The sequence below is a fragment of the Ahaetulla prasina genome, chromosome 8 (genome assembly GCF_028640845.1).
Source record: "Ahaetulla prasina isolate Xishuangbanna chromosome 8, ASM2864084v1, whole genome shotgun sequence".
NCBI classification, from domain to species: Eukaryota; Metazoa; Chordata; class Lepidosauria; order Squamata; family Colubridae; genus Ahaetulla; species Ahaetulla prasina.
The window spans coordinates 77,956,503-77,975,320 of record NC_080546.1 but is presented as its reverse complement, the minus strand read 5'-3'; the positions used below and the strand labels follow the sequence as shown (position 1 = coordinate 77,975,320).

The window sequence follows — 18,818 nt, the reverse complement described above, 5'->3', positions numbered from 1 at the left end:
TCAAAGGAAGAACCTGGAATTTAATCCTAACATCAAGGCCAATTTCAACAGTTTGCTAAGTGAGAAACTCCCAGGAACTCAAGCCTAGCGATTACGGTTGATTTCAAAAGAAAATTCCAACAAAACCAAAATGGTCAAAATCTTTTCAGAATGATTATTTAAAATCACACTAAAAAAAGCTCAGATACAATGAATGCATATTACAAAATAAGCAGGTAGCAACAAGTTGGGTGCTCTTATGAATTAGTAACAAATTTAAAAAAAATTGAAACCAGGCTCTAGAAATAAATGAATGGAGTATGCATTACAGTATGCAAACGATGAGGTCTGTTAAGCCAGGGGTCTCCAACCGTGGGAATTTTAAGACTTGTGGACTTTAACTTCCAGAATTCCTCAGCCAGCTTTGCTTGAAGTCTACAAGTCTTAAAATTGCCAAGGTTGGGGACCCCTGTGTTAAGCAACTGTACAGAATAGTTTGATGGTTTGGAAATGATTTAGAATTATAAATGATCTGGGCTGCAACCATGTTTGCAAATAATAGGAAATTATTGAGCCAATACAGTTCTAGGCTGCATAAACAGAGGGATAGAATAAAGATCATATTAATACCACTTTATAATGCTTTGGTAAGGCCACACTTGGAATACTACATTCAGTTTTGGTCGCCACGATGAAAAAAAGATATGGAGACTCTAGAAAGAGTGCAGAGAAGAGCAACAAAGATGATTAAGGGACCGGAGGCTAAAACGTATAAAGAATGATTGCAGGAATTGGTCAAAATCAATAGTTTAATGAGAATAAGGACTAGGGGAGACATGATAGCAGTGTTCCAATATCTCAGGGGTTGCCACAAAGAAGAGGGAATCAAGCTATTCTCCAAAGCACCTGAGGGTAGAACAAGAAGCAATGGGTGGAAACTATTCAAGGAGAGAAGCAACCTAGAACTGAGGAGAAGTTTCCTGACAGTTAGAACAATTAATCAGTGGAACAACTTGCCTCCAGAAGTTACGAATGCTCCAACACTGGAAGTTTTTAAGAAGATGTTGAATAACCATTTGTCTGGAAGTGGTGTAGGGTTTCCTGCCTAAGCAGGAGGCTGGACTAGAAGACCTCCAAGGTCCCTTCCAACTCTATTATTCTATTCTAAGATAAAAATGAAACTAGGTAGCCTTGGAAGAGCTACAGATTTCTGCAAAGGAGAGACTGAGATGATAATTCCTGACCCAGACAACTAGGGACTGGGCCAACTTGAGGCCTTTAACTGATTGCTGGAAATGATGCAGAAAAAAGTCACCCAACATCTAATGAAGTATCTTCATAGAACAGCTTCCTTACAAGGGCACCAAGAATTTTTCAGTATTTGAGCTTTTATTAAAAACAAAAAAACAACCGAGATAACTAACATAGATGCAGCTGAGGCCAGATCCTCAGCTTGGAAAACAACTCAACCATCTTTCTGTTAATTCAGAGGTGGAGTGTAGCGCATCAAAATGTGTTCCTGATCTTCTACCTTCCCAATGTTTTAAAACAGGATATACAGGAACGCTGTTGGGTTTTGTGACATTAAAAAACAACCCCAGAATGGCTCAACATTTCCAGAAAAAAGTTATGCCATTATAAAAAGGACAAAGCCCACCTAATTCCACAGAAATCGGCACAAGGGTGTCCAAATTAGACTCCTTTACAAACTGGGTTATTAGCTTTACAGAAGAATGGAAGAAATCTACATTTACCCAACGTGATAGAAATCAAGATGGGGAGGAAGGTTTCTTGAAATCAGGGATCTCCAACCTTGGCAGCTTTAAGACTTGTGGACTTCAACTCCCAGGCTGAGTTGAAGTCCACAAGTCTTAAAGCTGCCAAGGTTGGAGACCCCTGCTTTAAATCATAGCAAAGACCTCCTCAGTCCAGTTTTGGTACATTCCCACGGATCTTTTCTCTGTGACATTCTACACTCAATCACTGTGGTGTCACTATTTATTGTACCAGTAGCCATTCCCTATCAATAGAGCCCAAACAGGTCAAGATGCAGATGTTGTGACTCGTCCTCCCTCCTCTCCTCAGCCGGGCCCCTCCTGTCTCCAACCGGGCCTTTTATCAGACTCCGAGTCTGATAATGAAGATGAACGGCCTGTCATGACTCCAGCCCCCGGCCCTGGCCCCATGCCCAGAGAGGATTCAAGGAGTGAAAGGACAAGCCCCATAAACCTCACTCATACAGCTTGTGTTCCTTTGACTCAGCCTTCAGAGCAGGAAGCCAGCCAAGTGGTGGAATTACCTGGGCCTACTCCCTCTGACCCCTCCCTTTCCCAGACGCTGACAGAAGAGCCAGCTGAAAACAATTCAGAGTGGGTGGATCCTCGCTTCCGGAGATCTGAGAGGTGACGCCAGGAGAAGGAAGGGAGGGGCAGGCCTGGATAAATGCTGAGTCATGGAGCCACACCCCACAGCCTATATAAAGGACCTGCTTTTGGCATTCCAACCTTGAGTCAAGCAAAGTCTTAGCTAGTTTGCTGATATTGGACTCTATCGATGAAGTCACAACTTAGACTCCTGCCTGCCCTGATAAACCTTGAAGGAACGTGGCAAGCTGCAGAGGCTTCATTGCCAAGTTTGTTACGGACTTCTTTGACTTGTTCGTCGGAGTGGGAGTGGGACACGACAGCAGATGGGAAAGTTACGTAGGAAGTTATAAAGAGGCAAAATGTTTAAACCCACAGGAAGATGACACACACACAAGAATGCATTCTTTGCAATTATTTACATGGTTGGAAAAAAAACAACAACCCCAGAAGCGAACAATAATGAACGATTGGCAGGAAGAACAAATGAGCAAAAAAGAAGCGTTTTCGAAGAGCAATTCAAAAATGTCTTTGAGGCAAATCAAGAGAGCAAAAGACGCTGTGAAAAGAAATGAAGAGAAGAGGAAGGAAGGAATGGAGATGGAAGGAGCGAAATGAAGTATAATCAGAGAGACCGAGAATGATACAAGCATTAATCGGTCGGTTCTTTGCATCAGATTGCTACCACGATAAAAGATCCTGCTCAACAGGGAAGTGTGACAGCAGCAACAAGGACTATGTGTCAATTCCTCACAATCTCAGAACCTACCCAGTCACAACATTCAGTACTGTTTGATCAAGAAGCTATTAAGAATGGATCCAATTTTCCCGTCTCGCACCAAGAGTTTCTATATCAGGTGTCAAAGGAGTAGAAAAATAACCCAGAAAAGCACCATTTTGCTTGCATTGATAATGTCTTGTGCTTTTCTGTATTCTGGAACTGCAAATCAAAAGCAGGATTCTCACTCTATTCTTTTCTCACCCATCCTAAATTGCCCTGCTCTATGATTGGTACATGGTGGCTCAGTGGGTAGGCACGCTGAGCTTGTCGATTGAAAGGTCGGCAGTTCAGCAGTTCGAATCCCTAGTGCCGCGTAACGGGGTGAGCTCCCGTTACTTGTCCTAGCTTCTGCCAACCTAGCAGTTCGAAAGCACGTAAAAAATGCAAGTAGAAAAATAGGGACCACCTTTGGGGGGAAGGTAACAGCGTTCCGTGTGCCTTTGGCATTTAGTCATGCCGGCCACATGACCATGGAGACATGTTCAGACAGCGCTGGCTCTTCGGCTTTGAAACGGAGATGAGCACCGCCCCCTAGAGTCGGGAACGACTAGCACACATGTGCGAAGGCAACATTTACCTTTACCTTATGATTGGTACAAGGTCCATGTTGTATGAGAGCCCAGTTCTGGTTACTAGCCTATGATTCTCATCTATTGTAATCATCTATGCTGTATTTGAGAAGACAGGTTTGGAACAATGCTTTGGCTTCTTGCGCTATTTTGGGGCTTCTCACAAGCATTTAATGGGAACTATTGTGGGAAGCAAAATAGCAGATATTAAAACAAAACCTTCAACATAAAAACCAAATCTAAAGTTAATAGTAAAAAAAACAAAAAACCCAGGTTGAACTAGTTATTTTAGAGGTTTCAACTATTAAACAGTACAATAATTTTAACCTTTTCTCCAAAGTGACTAAAGCAGTAAAAATTTCCATCTACGCAGCCAACGTATACATAATCTTTGTCGCAATGTGGTGATGAGAAGATAGGTTTCCCACAAATGGTTTTCCAAACAGTTTTCCCCGTAACCTGCAAAAAGCAAATAATTAACACAAGGTGCCTTAAGATGCTCCAAATGTTAAAGTAATGAGAAATTAAGGCATTCAAACAAAGACTGGAAACAAAGTAATGTTAAACCTGGTACTGCTATGTTAGGTCATTGGTTCTACTCATGAAGTTTCTCATTAAAGGTTCATGATGAAAGTTAGGAGTCCTGAAGAAAGCAAAGAGTAGGAATAAATAGGAAAAAAAGCAACAGTGGAAAGGATTTGCCTACGTTCAGATTCTCAGAAACGCCTATATGCAGTGCTGGGATGCTGCCAATTTAACAGCCGGTTCGGTGATTGTGTGCTTTGCACGAGCGCCTAACGCGCTGAGGGCGCGCGCACAGTTTTACAAATACTAACCTTCTGTGTTACCACTTGGGAGTAACACAGATGAGGTGTGGCAATCCGCTCTGCTGCACCAATCAGCTGAGAAGATAAAGATAACTAAAGCGCAGGGCAGGTGGGTGGGCCGACCTGATCGTCGGAGCGAACCGGTTTGCTCCCAGCTGATTGTCGGAGCTACCGGTTCTCCTGAACCGGTCCAAACCGGTAGAATCCAACCCCTGCCTATATGTCAGCCGTACAAGGTAGATCATATTAGAAAACAATGCCATATAGTACAGGATTACTTTTACTGTGAGAGCTACAGTTACAGAACCTTGTAAGTCTAAATGTGCTTCCCCCTCCCTTACGTCATCTTCATATGAGCTAGGGAAGGGGCTGTTTTCTCTAATTACTTTGCTAGTCTGGGCTCGAGCCCTGTTTATCTAACCATTGCCTTGGTAACAGCTTTTTTTCCTGTCCTTCAAGGTCATTCTCTATGCCTTCTTACATAGGGAGAGACAGATTGCTATAGCTACCTGACTTAATCAGATAACAAAGGAGCAACTCCCATTTCTGCTTTCCTATCTTTCAGATATTTTAAAGAAAAAGCATCTATTGTTGAAATAAGACAACCTGAAATCACATTAAATAATGAAGACTGCTTATTCACTACAGCAAAATCATTCACTAATTTTTACTTGTGTACATCTCTGTAAATACATTTTACATAGGTGGTTACAATTCCACAAGAATTAAATTAACAAGGAGCTGATAAATAATTAGCCTCTGATCCCTTAACATGTGCCATTTCTATCATTACTTTGAATTAATATATGCTAATGTAGTTTGAAATCCTTCCAACAGTTATGTTCAGTAACTGTAATATTATCAAAAGTCGTCTTCTCTGTAGCCCCTTTATTCAGAGTTTTTAAAGCCTAGAGTGAATCTAGAACTTCATGCATGCAAAACTAGGAAGTTACGTACAGGATTAACAGCAAGCAGTAGTCCTCCCAGAGTGCCAATGTACAAGTGATGTGGAGACAGGTGTAGATGAGGAGAAGAAAATATACCTCCAGATTCACTATGTAATCTCCAAACACATTCCTTCTTCTGTCAGAGTAACAAAATTTACATTTCACAATGTGACACACATTAATTTAAAGTTAACATAGAGGGCCTTACTGTAGAGCAGGGGCGGGGAACTTTGGCCCTTTTATGACTTGTGGACTTCAACTCCCAGAATTTCCGAGCCCGCCATGGCCAGCCCAGAAATTCTGGGAGTTGAAGTCCACAAGTCATAAAAGGGCCATAGTTCCCCACCCCTGCGTTAGAGCAATCTATTTTAAAATATTGTATTATCTTGATAGGAATCTTTATGATCAAGGGTTTTTCCCCCTTTCCTTTCAATCATATATGATTCTCAGAGCAGTGCTGGGATTCAGCTGGTTCGAGCCAGTTCAGGCGAACTGGTAGTTAAATTGCTGGGTGCCCCGTCCCTTCCTGCTCCTTTCCAGAGTCCCCACTCGTCCCATTTTGGCTCCCAGATAAGTGCAGGGAGGCCTACTAGGCCCAAAACGGGGTGCAGGGGTGTGTGTGGCACCCCCCCACCCCCCGTGGCCCATTTTTGCTCCCAGGTGGGTGCAGGTGGCCGAGTGCTGCCTGTCACATCTTGGCCACGCCCAGTCGGCCAATCATTAGGGCAGAGAACCGGTTGTTAAATTATTTGAATCCCCCCACTGTCTCAGAGGCTGCCTGGACAAATCTCTCCAGTTTTCTTGGCAAGATTTTTCAGAAGTAGTTTGCCATCCAGCTGTCTTTTTGACTAAGGCAGGACCAGAATTCACTGGTCCCCTGGTTTCTAGTCTTGATACCACATTGGCTTTCTTATGCTTAGCAGCAATTTCTACATCTATATCTATTCCGCCATTATCATCGTTATTATTATTACGTCAGTATTTAAATCGCTTCTCTCCAGAAGAATGATCCACCGTCTATCACAAACTAGTACAAAATATAGAAGGACGTACCTTAAATATTGCGTTAAAAATAACGCTGCAGCATAGCATGCAAGCATAATAAAAATAGCATTAACAAGCACCAAGCTCTTGCTTGGTGAAGACAATGGAGGAAATAATGAATTAAGAACCACAGGCTGCAGACGTGTGTGATCTCTCGTGGGTTTTATTTTTCTGAGCAGAAGCAAATAATAATAATAATGGTGTGGTTAAATAATTAAACAGCTAGAGTTGTCAGTACTGTATTTTGGGACGTTTAAAATAAGAAGTGGAACCGAAATAGTTTTAATCTATCAATCGAAACCAAAGCAAAGACAGTAGCCGATTATGACTGATAGTTCCTGTTGACCATAAATTCTGGAACTGGACTTTGACTTTAAACATCAATCTCTAAGGCTGCAGTTCTTAGTGCCCTGATTTGGCGTTTGTTCCACTGAAATCCATACGGCTTGATTTGATATGAAATGAACACTAGGCTAGAAAACATTCCCATTAATAACAACATTCCCAGTTGTTATTGTTGTTTTTTAATTATTCCTTTGAGTCAGTCTTCATTCCTGGTGACCACCTGGACAAGTATACACCAGTTTTCTTGGTAACATTTTCAAAGTGGTTTGCCATGATCTTTTTTTAAGGGACTGGTGGCTGAAACATATGAACAGTTGCAGAAACTGGATATGTCCAGTTTAATGAAAAAAAGGACCAGGAGAGACATGATAGCAGTGTTCCAATATCTCAGGGGCTGCCACAAAGAAGAGGGAATCAAGCTATTCTCCAAAGCACCTGAGGGTAGAACAAGCAGCAATGGGTGGAAACTAATCAAGGAGAGAAGCAACCTAGAACTAAGAAGAAACTTCCTGACAGAACAATTAATCAGTGAAACAACTTGTCTCCAGAAGTTGCAAATGCTCCAACACTGAAAGTTTTTAAGATGATGTTGGATAACCATTTGTCTGAAGTGGTGTAGGGTTTCCTGCCTAAGCAGGGGGTTGAACTAGAAGACCTCCAAGGTCCCTTCCAACTCTGTTATTCTATTTTATTCTATTTTTCTAGGACTGAGAGAGAGGGAGTGACAGACCTGAAATAAACTGAGGTAGCTTCATGCCTAAAGAAGGACTAGAACTAAGCTACGTCTTATACTCCGATGCGTCTTATTCTCCGAAAAATACGGTACTTACATAGATATCCAAAGCATATATATGCTGGTCATGCGATCCAATAAAGATTAATCCTGTGGAAGGATCCAAAGCTGGAGAACTTTTCACAGCATCTTGAGTGGGAAATGTCCAGTGGACTTCCCCATTGCTGTTCTGGAGGACATACACCAATCCATTATAACAACCTGCATAAAATCACAGCCACAGAAACATAAGTGCATTTGGACAAAACGTTCTAAACGGAGCTGTGGAAATATTGTCACGTTCAAAACAGACAGTTCTGATCACAAGAAATGTCTTGTAGGCCTTGTGGTGAAAATTGGCAAGGCAGGCCTATACCAAAGGACCAGAGTTTAGATTTCAACACCATGTTCACCATCTTACCAAGGCTGGCCTTTCCTCTGGAGCCCCCTGGTGCTGATGTTTTTCTCATTTTGCAGGGGGTGGTCTGATCTCCAAATATTTTTCGCACGCCTGTATCTGCTTATTTCTTTTGCAGCAGACAATTATTAATCACTATATTAGCCACTAAACCAGTTTTCCAACCTTCAAACGATTCAGATGAATTCATAAAATCATCACTGTTGAATCTACAATACTGTTCATTCACGAACGAAGGTGAATATAAGTGTTCTAGGATAATGTTGCAGGATCCAATATAAGTCGGTCACCTGGGACCAGAGTTTTAGTCTTCCGAGCTTTCGGACGCGTGCTGGAGCCCATCTGCCTAAGGCAGGGATCTGCAATCTTAAAACACCCAAAGAGCCATTGGGACCCGTTTCCCACAGAAAACACCGGGAGCCACAAAACCTGGGTGGGTGTGGTCAACTCTACATCACTCACTCCCACCCAGTCACATGATACCCAACCAGCCACGCCTACCCAGGTTTTGTATCTCCCAGGGTTTTCTGTGGGAAACAGGTATCTCCCTCTCTGCATCTTTTTCTTTAACATCATTAAAAAAAGACAACAAAGAATGTTCTTTCTGCGCCAACTCAGTAAGCTCAAACTGCCCAAGGAGCTGCTGATCCAATTCTACAGAGGAATTATTGAGTCTGTCATTTGCACCTCTATAACTGTCTGGTTCGGTTTGCAACCCAACAAGAAAAACACAGACTTCAGAGGATAATTAGAACTGCAGAAAAAATAATTGCTACCAACTTGCCTTCCATTGAGGACCTGTATACTGCACGAATCAAGAAGAGGGCCGTGAAAATATTTGCAGATCCCTCGCATCCTGGACATAAACTGTTTCAACTCCTACCCTCAACACGACGCTATAGAGCACTGCACACCAGAACAACTAGACACAAGAACAGTTTTTTCCCGAAGGCCATCACTCTGCTAAACAAATAATTCCCTCAACACTGTCAGACTATTTACTGAATCTGCACTACTATTAATCGTTTCATAGTTCCCATCGCCAATCTCTTTCCACTTATGACTGTATGACTATAACTTGTTGCTGGCAATCCTTATGATTTATATTGATATATTGACCATCAATTGTGTTGTAAATGTTGTACCTTGATGAACGTATCTTTTCTTTTATGTACACTGAGAGCATATGCACCAAGACAAATTCCTTGAGTGTCCAATCACACTTGGCCAATAAAAAATTCTATTCTATTCTAAAACAATTAAAAACCCACACACAACAGCCACCATATAAATACCACACACAGAATAGCCCAAAGCACACTCATATTCCCCGAGGATGGGCTCCAGAATGTGTCTGGAAGCTCAGAAGATCTAAGCTTCTGGTCCTGATGACCAACCCAGATTAGATCCTGCAACGTTGTTCATTGCATTTTATGTTACAAAACATATTACTGTTTGATAGTATTTTCCACGGATACCACCAAGGATACTGAATACTTACCGACAACAACGAAGTTTCCACACTTAGATACACAGGCGGAAGACTCGATGGGGCCTGCAAGGCATCTTGTCCATTTCACTTTGCCTGAATATAAGTCAACTGCTTGAATCACGTAAGAATGAGATCCGATATAAACAAGGGCAGACGATTTGTCAGGAACTGGGATTACAAGTAGCGGAGAGGCATCGACACATTTCCCAAGGTCCGAAGTCCATCTTACACGCAGCGTCAACTTTTGGGTAATTTCACCAAGATTTGCTTCATCCACATTTCCTTCAGCCGAATAATCTTCTGTTATATTTACATTCGTGTCGCTATTTGGCAACACTTCATCCTTTTCTGCCTGTTCTGCTTCAATCTGGTTCTTCACAGGCTCACTGATAGACACCAAGTGGTTCCCTCGACTTATGGCAATAAAACCTATGGCGGCCACGTCAGTGCTCAGTGAATTTCCACAGGTAAGCTCCACACACTTATTGTTCGGTTCTTCACCGAGAGGGTCACTCGGTTTTCTTTTTACAGCACTGTGACTGCTTTTAGTGAGGTTGTCACTTGGGAAAGCTGATTTTAGGACATGTCTGTAGATCTCGCTAATGGAACGACTGAGAATAATTTCTACTAAGTCAGGAACAGGCCTACCCACCATACGTTCAATTTCATCATGAAGCTGTAGCAATTTTAAAGAATCCCCACCACTAGGCAAGAACTGTGACTCTTCCAAAATACAACTGGAACCATCTGGAAGATTGAGAATAGCCTGGGGGAAGAGGGACGAAAAGGAAGAAGCAAAGGGTCGACGTCAGTGGTGGGATTCAAATAATTTAACAACCGGTTCTCTGCCCTAATGATGGGTGTGGCAATGGTGGGCGTCGCCAGGGGTGTGACAGGCAGCACTCGGCCTCCTGTACTCCCCTGGGAGCAAAAACGGGCCGTGGGGGGGACGCCCCGCCCTTCGTGCCGTTTTGGCCCTAGTAGGCCTCCCTGCAGCCTCCTGGGAGCAAAAACAGGCCGTGAGGGTGGGTGGGGCAACCACACCTCCTTCCGCGCTCCGTTTTGGGCCTAGTAGGCCTCCCTGCACTTACCAGAGAGACAAAACGGGGTGGATGGGGACTCCTGGAAGGGGCGGGGCCACCCAGCAATTAACAATCAGTTCACCTGAACCGGCTGAATCCCACCACTGGTTATCATGTATACATTGACTTACATCAGAAGTACACACCTAGTAGCAAAGCAAGTGAGTCATCTACAAAGCAGCGAGGACCAAACAGATTCAAAGAGAAACAAAGACAAGCTATAGACACTACTGATACTTACGAAGAGACATCAGCTCTCTGAAGCTAGGTAGGAACACTATCTTTTAACCTTTTAAAGCAGATAAAAACTTCTGGGAAAAAGGAAGCAACAGTAATAAAACGAAATGATGGATAAAGTCACCATCTGAGCAAATTTGTAACGGATTCATATGCTTAATTGTCCTGGATATTTCTGGTTACAGCACCTGATCAAAATTTTATGCATTGCAGGTTGAACATCTTAGTAGCATCAAATGGAGAGAAACTTCTACCGATATATAGGATTGTAGCCACTTTATAATTTTACACTATAGGGAAACGACATGCATTGGAATGCAAGCACAGTAGAACTTATTGGAACTTATTGGCACTTGCATGTAGATTCTAGCTCATAAAAATTAGAAGCCCAATGCTTAATTTAATTTAATCCAGTTCTGGGGCTTGCTTATTAGACAGGGCAGTTAATCTTCAACCTGTCTTCTCACTTATAATAAATCAGAAACAGGTGTAGTGAATAAAACTGGTATTTTGAATATCTGATATTCAATCTATGCAGAAATGCCGGATCTGTTTGATTATTTTGGCCATGCTTTTATTAAGAAGTAAATCGCGTTTCAACTTATCCCAGAGAAGCAAGCATTAATGCAGTGATGAAATCTATTTTTTTTTTTACTACTGGTTCGGTGGGCGTGGCTTAGTAAGCGTGGTGTGGCTTGGTGGGCATGGCAGGGGAAGGATATTGCAAAATCCCCATTCCCACCCCATTCCGGGGGAAGGATACTGAAAAATCCCCATTCCCACCCCACTCTGGAGCCAGCCAGAGGTGGTATTTGCCAGGTCTCTGAACTACTCAAAATTTCCACTACCGGTTCTCCAGAACCTGTCAGAACCTGCTGGATTTCACCCCTGCATTAATGGCTCATTGGGCACAGCGCTATTCATACAACTACCTATCATTATCTGAGTCCTGAGGTTTTAATAATATTAAAATATTAATTAATATATTAATAGAAATATTAATAATTTCCCTAAAGCTATTGCAAAGAATCCAAGTCAATTGATAGAAGCTATAGCATGCGAAGACCCAAGAATATTCAGTCCTGTTCTTCTCTCCCTTGTTCAAATAATTGAATTATGGATGCCTAAGAGAATTCTTATGATATGGGAATAATGCAGTTTAATGGACTACCTGCCAGAGACTCTGCAAGCCTTCCCATAGTTCTTGTTCGCTTAGCTTGCTGTCACTTTTTCGCGAATTCAGGTGGCTGCTGTAAATCTGGTTCAACTTGGACACATCAATTTTGCCTTTGCACAAAGCAAAAAAACAACAACAAGAAGTTTTTATTATAATAAAGCAAAGCACTCCTATATCTTTATTGTAACATAACACTCCATTGCAGGCCCAGTCTACATGTACGAGTCTACAAATGACTTTAGTGAAAGTAAAACTACAAACAGGTTATACACACACACACACATGTGTACTATATCATCATATCTTAACGACCCCATAATCCCTTGCAGGGTGGAGTTTGGGCAACCAAGTGGAGTTGAGTGTTTACTGGCTGGATGCCCTTCCTGTTGCCAATGCGGAGGTTTTTTTCCCAGCAGATATATCCTGTCTAGAGAGAAATATCTGCCTATACCTACGATCGAACTCACAGCCTCCTGATCCACCTCTAGGCCACCACACCACTCCCATGTGTACTATCTACTGTACTAAATGCAATATATATTCCAAATCACACATTCAGACACTTAGATATAGTGTAGGTATAGATATATCTGAATAAGAGAAATAAGAACATCATCATAGCATGCAGAGCGAGATTCTGGTTAGAACACAAATCAGCGGTACGCAGATTAGCCATCAATTCGGGTTAGCTGGACTTGGTACATACTATTAAAATAATGCTTAGCATCATCCAACACAGATTAGAGCCCTAAAATGGGATGGAAATGCCAGATGATTAAGCTGGCTTTAGAATAAGTCAAAGAACAAGCAATGTAATACAAGCAATGTATTATTGCTAATGTATCCTAGAAAATTGAGAAAACCAAAGGATAAACAAAAAGAAATCGGTATGTTATTTATTTGTCTTGGACTGTGCCAGCCACGTGAAGTTGTGGAAGGTACCTAGAAAAACGGGAATCTCAGAACATCTCATTGTCTTTATGCAACACCTATATACAATTCAGTCTGGATCAAACATAGAGAAATGGACTGGCTCCAGGTCATCAAGAGAATGAGAGATGACTATGTACTTTCGTAAGATATGTAAATGGTGGATAGCTTCCGTCTTATGCCATCCGTTTTCACAGCAAACCAACCAGCAATCAAGAAATATGCCACGAACTCAGAACTTGGTACATTAACCAAGAAGCCCTTGGAAAATATACTCAGATGCTGCAATATATGTACAGGTAGTTCTCGACTTATGACCACAATTTATGTGGCTAAGTGAAACATTTGTTAAGTAAGTTTTGCTCCATTTTAAAACCTTTCTTGCCACAGTTGTTAAGTGAATTATTAAGTATTATTATTATTAAGTACTGTAAGAAACATGGTTGTGAAGAAACCCCAGGGCACTGCAACCATCATAAAGATGAACTAGTTGCCAAGGATCCAAATTTTGATCATGTGGCCAAGGGTCACATGCAACGGTCGTAAGTGTGAAGAACGGTCACAAATCACTTTTTTTCAATGCCGTTGTAACTTTGAATGGTCACTAAATGAATTGTTGTAAATCGAGAAATGCCAATATATCTACAAATATCAGAATGGTGCAAGGAATACTTTTCCATGTGATACTCCATGGAAGTGAAATCTGGACAATGAGGAGTAGAAAAAGTATCGATGCTTTTGAACTCTGAAGTTAGAGAAATCTCCTGAGAATACCATGGATAGCCAAGAAATGTCCCAAAGGTGCTTTTTCAAAAGGCAACTGGACTTCCTTGTTTTTTCTTTGAAGATATTTCGCTACTCATCCAAGAAGCTTCTTCAACTCTGAGCGGATGGTGGGGAATGAAAGGATTTACATGCCTTGCAGACAGCCAGTCATTTGCATGCTTTTAGTGAGTCGTTGAGGCCGCTTGAAGGCTAATCTGTGACTGCACAGGTGACCCTGAGGACACAGATAAACCTCCAGGTGCCCTCAACAACTCACTAAAAAAAATGCAAATGACCGGCTGTTTGCAAGGAGTATAAATCCTTCCATTCTCCATCTTCCAGTCAGAGCTGAAGAAGCTTCTTGGATGAGAAGCAAAACGTCTTCAAAGAAAAACAAAGAAAGTCCAGGTGCCTCTTGAAAAAACCCCTTTGGGACAACCATGACCTGGTTGACGGAAAATCTCCACAGATAACCAAGAAAATAAACACCAGGCTCATAGAATTACTCAATCCAGAGTTCTCACTTGAGCTTAAAACAACCATAACAAATTATCAGACTTTGGATATATTCTCAACTCCCTTGAGGTGTCTGTAATGCTGTGGGAAGGTGGAAAGAAAAGGAGGATGACCAGAAGCAAACTGAATGGACAGAATATCAAAGTATCACAGTAGTTGTGAGTGCACTTCAAGATATCCTGGAGGTCATCCTGGAGAAAAATTTAGTATGCGATCCGTATAAGAACTGACATTGACTTGATGGCACATAATCAGTCTGACTTGGCTTCTCTCAGGTTTCCCCATGCTCTAAAAAACAAGCTGTTTTCCTAACAAGATGTTCCAATAAAATGCTATTTACATCTGGAAGCCGAAGAAAACACCCAATCGGTCTCTGAATTAATGAGCCAGAGTGGCAGATGGCTCCCTTGTGTGATGTTTGATCTGGTAGAACTGGTGTTCCATCAGTACGTTTGTTCTCCTCCGGTTTTATGTCATTCTGTCTTAATTAGTCCGTGCCGTATTGCCTTCCGAGTCGTGATGGAATTGGGGGGCTTATAAATTATAGAAATAAATATACCGTATTTTTCAGGGTGTAAGGCGCACTATTTTCCCTCCTAAAAGAGGCCGAAAATTTGGGTGTGTCTTATACTCCGAATGTATCCCCACGCGGTGTTCAAAATGGCTATCCCGAACAGCTACTGCCTTCTCTTACCCCTTCCGCGCTTTGCCTGCTTTAGTCACTGGAGCTCCCTCCGAGGATCAGCTGTGCTTTTGAAGCTGTTTTTCAGCCCCAACGCGAGCGAAGCGATCTTCCGTGTTTTGCCTGCTTGTCTAATTGCTGCTCTCTCTGACAATCAGCTGTGAAGCACAGCCCCAATCAGCCCCAACCTCAAAACCAGCAAGCAAACTAATGTGCTGAAGCTGACGCCCCAACCTCAAAACCAGCGAGCGAACTAATGTGCCGGGACTAGCCAGATGAATACCTGGTAGGCAAAATTCTTCCCCTCCCCCCATTTTCCTCCCCAAAAACTAAGGCGTGTTTTATACTCTGAAAAATATGGTAATCAAATACACACAGTAGGCATATATACGTATATTTACCATGGGATGTGAATGGCAAAGTATCAATCAGCAAAATCTCATCTGGAATTGCATGGCTTGGGAGGCATTCCTGGAGTTTTTTTAAAAGGTGCCTCTTTGAAACAGCTTTGGGGGCAACAAACAGAATTAATTTTTCTTGTTGGTACCATATCAAGGCACAGGTTTCCACTGTGCAGAGGCTCTCTGCCACCTGCAAAACAAAATCACGATGATTCTGAGAAAACGTGCAGAAAGTCATGAAGATGAACGCCTGTATTTCTCTTCCCCTCGTCATTCAAATAACTTTCAGTCCCATGAAAGCACAGACCAAGGGTGTCAAACTTGATTTCATTGAGGGCCGCCTCAGGGTTGTGTCTGACCTCGGGTAGGTGGGGCGTGGGGAGGGAGCAGGATGGGTGTGGTCAATTTGACATCACTCATATTAGGGGCACCTGGGGTGGCCTGAGTGCTCTGCCAGCGAAAACTGGCTCCCAATCTCCGTTTTTGGCTGGAACAGCCTCCTGCAACCCTCTGCCAGCGAAAATGGAGCTTGGGAGGGCCACATTCGGCGGACGAGGCCGTTCCAGGCAAAAACAGACGAAGCCATTCCAGCCAAAAACAGACGAGGCCGTTCCAGCCAAAAACAGACGAAGCCGTTCCAGCCAAAAATGGATGAGGCCGTTCCAGGCAAAAACAGAGATTGGGAGGCAGTTTTCATTGGCAGAGGCATCACGGCCCCGTCCTTAGCTGTTTCCCGGTCCTGAACCGGAGGGGAGAGGAAGGAAAGGGTTCATAGTACCCACATCTCCCAGGTTTATAACTATTAGGTTATAGCTTTGGTTTGGTGAGACTGTGACTATTGGATGTAAGCAGATAAACAACTGGACTCAACTGGACCTCATTGTGTCGTCTTTGGACTTAGGCCTGTCAGTTTTTTCTCCAAATTACAAAAAACAAAACACTTCCTCTTCTTCTTCATATGACCTAGCACTGCTCACAGTGTAGCATCACCTGGACACATTCACAATGCAGGGATCCTCCTTCTATTTGTTTAGGAGTATCCCTGCCTTCGTTGTCTTGTCATATTGCTAATCGTTCTCATCTCCATTAAGAGTTTTGTTTTCAAATGGCATTGTGGGCTCTTAAAAGATCTTTTCTGTTGGTGGTCCTGAGGTTTGTTCCCAGTAGTTTTTCTTCAATGTATGGCTTTCTAACCCAGGGGTCTGCAAACTTGGCTCTTTTAAGACTTGTGGACTTCCACTCCCAGAGTCCCTTAGCCAGCAAAGCTGGCTGAGGAACTCTGGGAGTAGAAGTCCACAAGTCTTAAAAGAGCCAAGTTTGCAGACCCCTGTTCTAACCTTCTGGTATCCCTTATGTCCGTGATGGCACACAGCGCCCTCTTTGTGGGCACACAAGCCATCGCCCCAGTTCAGCTCAACCGCACATATTTGCGCACCTCCCGCCAGCCAGCTGGTCTTTTGGTCTCTGCCGTGCATGCGCAGGGACGGGGCATGTGTGTGTGGGGCTGCATGCATGGGGGGTGCATGCGCATTGCATTTGGGAGTTCAGGCGCATGTGCGCGCATTTACACATTTGTGCGCTTTGGCCACTCAGTCCAGAAAAGATTAGTCATCACCGCCTTACATTATACTAAAGATGGAAGCTGGAGAATATTCAAAACCTAGGGGTAGCTAACTAAACAGTCTGTTTCCACATAAGTAATACTGAAGTAATCTCAAAAACTGAGGTAATTTCTATCTTCCAGATTCTTCATGGCCCAAACTCATTTCTGTATTGGTTTTTTAAAAACAACTTTTCATAAATAGTTACCTATTACCTCACCTGCTGTACATACTCGGTGTTGAGACGCTTGCCATTACGCTTAATTTGGTTGTCTTTCCGCCCCAAGAAAAACATTTCAGCATTCTTAACTTTTACGAAATCTCCTGTGGCTCTCATGGTGTTCACAGGTAAGGTTGTTTCGCCGTCAATGAAGCAGACGCGTCCATTTCCTCCTAGGCAGAACAATTCTAAGTAGTAAATCAGGCTTCCCCTTATAATCAATCTATATAATGCAGATTAAACTGATCTTAAAATGAGATTTATCAGCTTTGTGAGATAGTTCAGACGCAAAGCAGGGGTGAAATGCTCCCGATTCGGACCGGATCGCTTGATCCGGTAGCGATGGCAGCGGGTGGTTCGGAGAAACGGTAGCAAAAATCCCTCCCCACCCACCCACCCAGCTGAGCCACGTGATCATCAGGTGTTTGTTTTTTTTACTTTTAAAAGCATTTTTTCTTTGGCCGAAAAAATGCTTTTAAAAGTAAAAAAAAAAGCCTCCAATGATCGCACGGCTCATCTGGGATCATTAGAGGTTTTTAAAACCTCTTCGGCCGAAGAGGTTGTAGAAAAAATTCTTTTAAAAGGCTCCTCTGACGATCCCAGCTGAGTTGCCTGATCGTCAGAGGCTTTTCTTTTCTTTTAAAGGAAAAAAAAATGCTTTTAAAAGTAAAAAAAAAAAAAAAGTTGGCCATGCCCATTGAGTCACATTGCCCCCACCCACCCACCAAGCCATGCCCACAGAACCGGTAGTAACAAATTTTACATTTCACCCCTGACGCAAAGCATACCCACATGAGCTGAATTCTACTTTATTGCAAGGTTACATTATCAGAATTGTGCAAGTCCGAAAGTATATTTCTCCCCATTATTTTTACAGGCCAAGAAATTAGGGCAAGTCCTTTCTGAGATGTTTGCCACACCTCAGGTTCAGCTGCCTCTTATCTGACTGTTAACTACTGTATGGCTCTTCCTCCTGTCTACCAAAATCATTCCCACATACCATTAACTCGATATAGGAAAAAAACACAAAGATCAACTAACTTGCCCATAGCAAGTAATACGGTAATAGCTACCGTATTTTTTTGGACTATAAGACCCACCGGACTATAAGACACAGCTAGATTTAGAGCAGGGGTGTCCAAACTTTTTTGAGTGAGGGCCAAATACAGAAAAATAAGCAAAGGCCCGGGCCACGGGGGGGGGGGGGGATGGGCGTGGCTTATTTTGGGGTGTGGCTTGGTGGTCATGTGACTGGTGGGCGTGGCTAACTGCTCATGTGACTGAGTAAATTCAAAGCTGGCTGAGGAACTCTGGGAACTGAAGTCCACAAGTCTCAAAGAGACCAAGTTTGGACACCCCTGTTCTAGACTCTCGATCATCCCTGTTGCTTCTCTCCAAATGTATCTAAATTGGTCTCAATCCATATTTGTGGTACTCAAAATTGGACCCTGTACTGAAAGTAAAGAATGATTAATGCAGAAAAAAGACCTATTTCTGATAATGCAAGATAAAATACATTTGCATTATTTATATCGCAGCCATTATTTATTGAATTTATATGCCTTCCATCTCTGTGATAATGCAACTCTGGGCATCATGTTATATGGCTGAGTCACATTCAGTTTGTAGTAACATAACAACATGCAATTCAATTTTCTTGATGAGTACCA

General features: G+C 42.6%; 1 protein-coding gene across 1 annotated transcript in view; it reads right to left on the bottom strand.

Moving 5' to 3' along the window:
* The window catches only part of AASDH (aminoadipate-semialdehyde dehydrogenase), a 39,862-nt gene that overhangs the window by 1,311 nt on the left and 19,733 nt on the right, over positions 1–18,818 (bottom strand). The window contains exons 9-14 of the mRNA XM_058193764.1: positions 15,328–15,517; positions 12,028–12,143; positions 9,547–10,303; positions 7,686–7,849; positions 5,477–5,602; positions 4,020–4,151 (exon numbers count right to left, since the gene is read on the bottom strand). Coding sequence (XP_058049747.1) covers positions 4,020–4,151; positions 5,477–5,602; positions 7,686–7,849; positions 9,547–10,303; positions 12,028–12,143; positions 15,328–15,517 — 1,485 coding nt within the window. The remainder of the gene's footprint in view (positions 1–4,019; positions 4,152–5,476; positions 5,603–7,685; positions 7,850–9,546; positions 10,304–12,027; positions 12,144–15,327; positions 15,518–18,818) is intronic.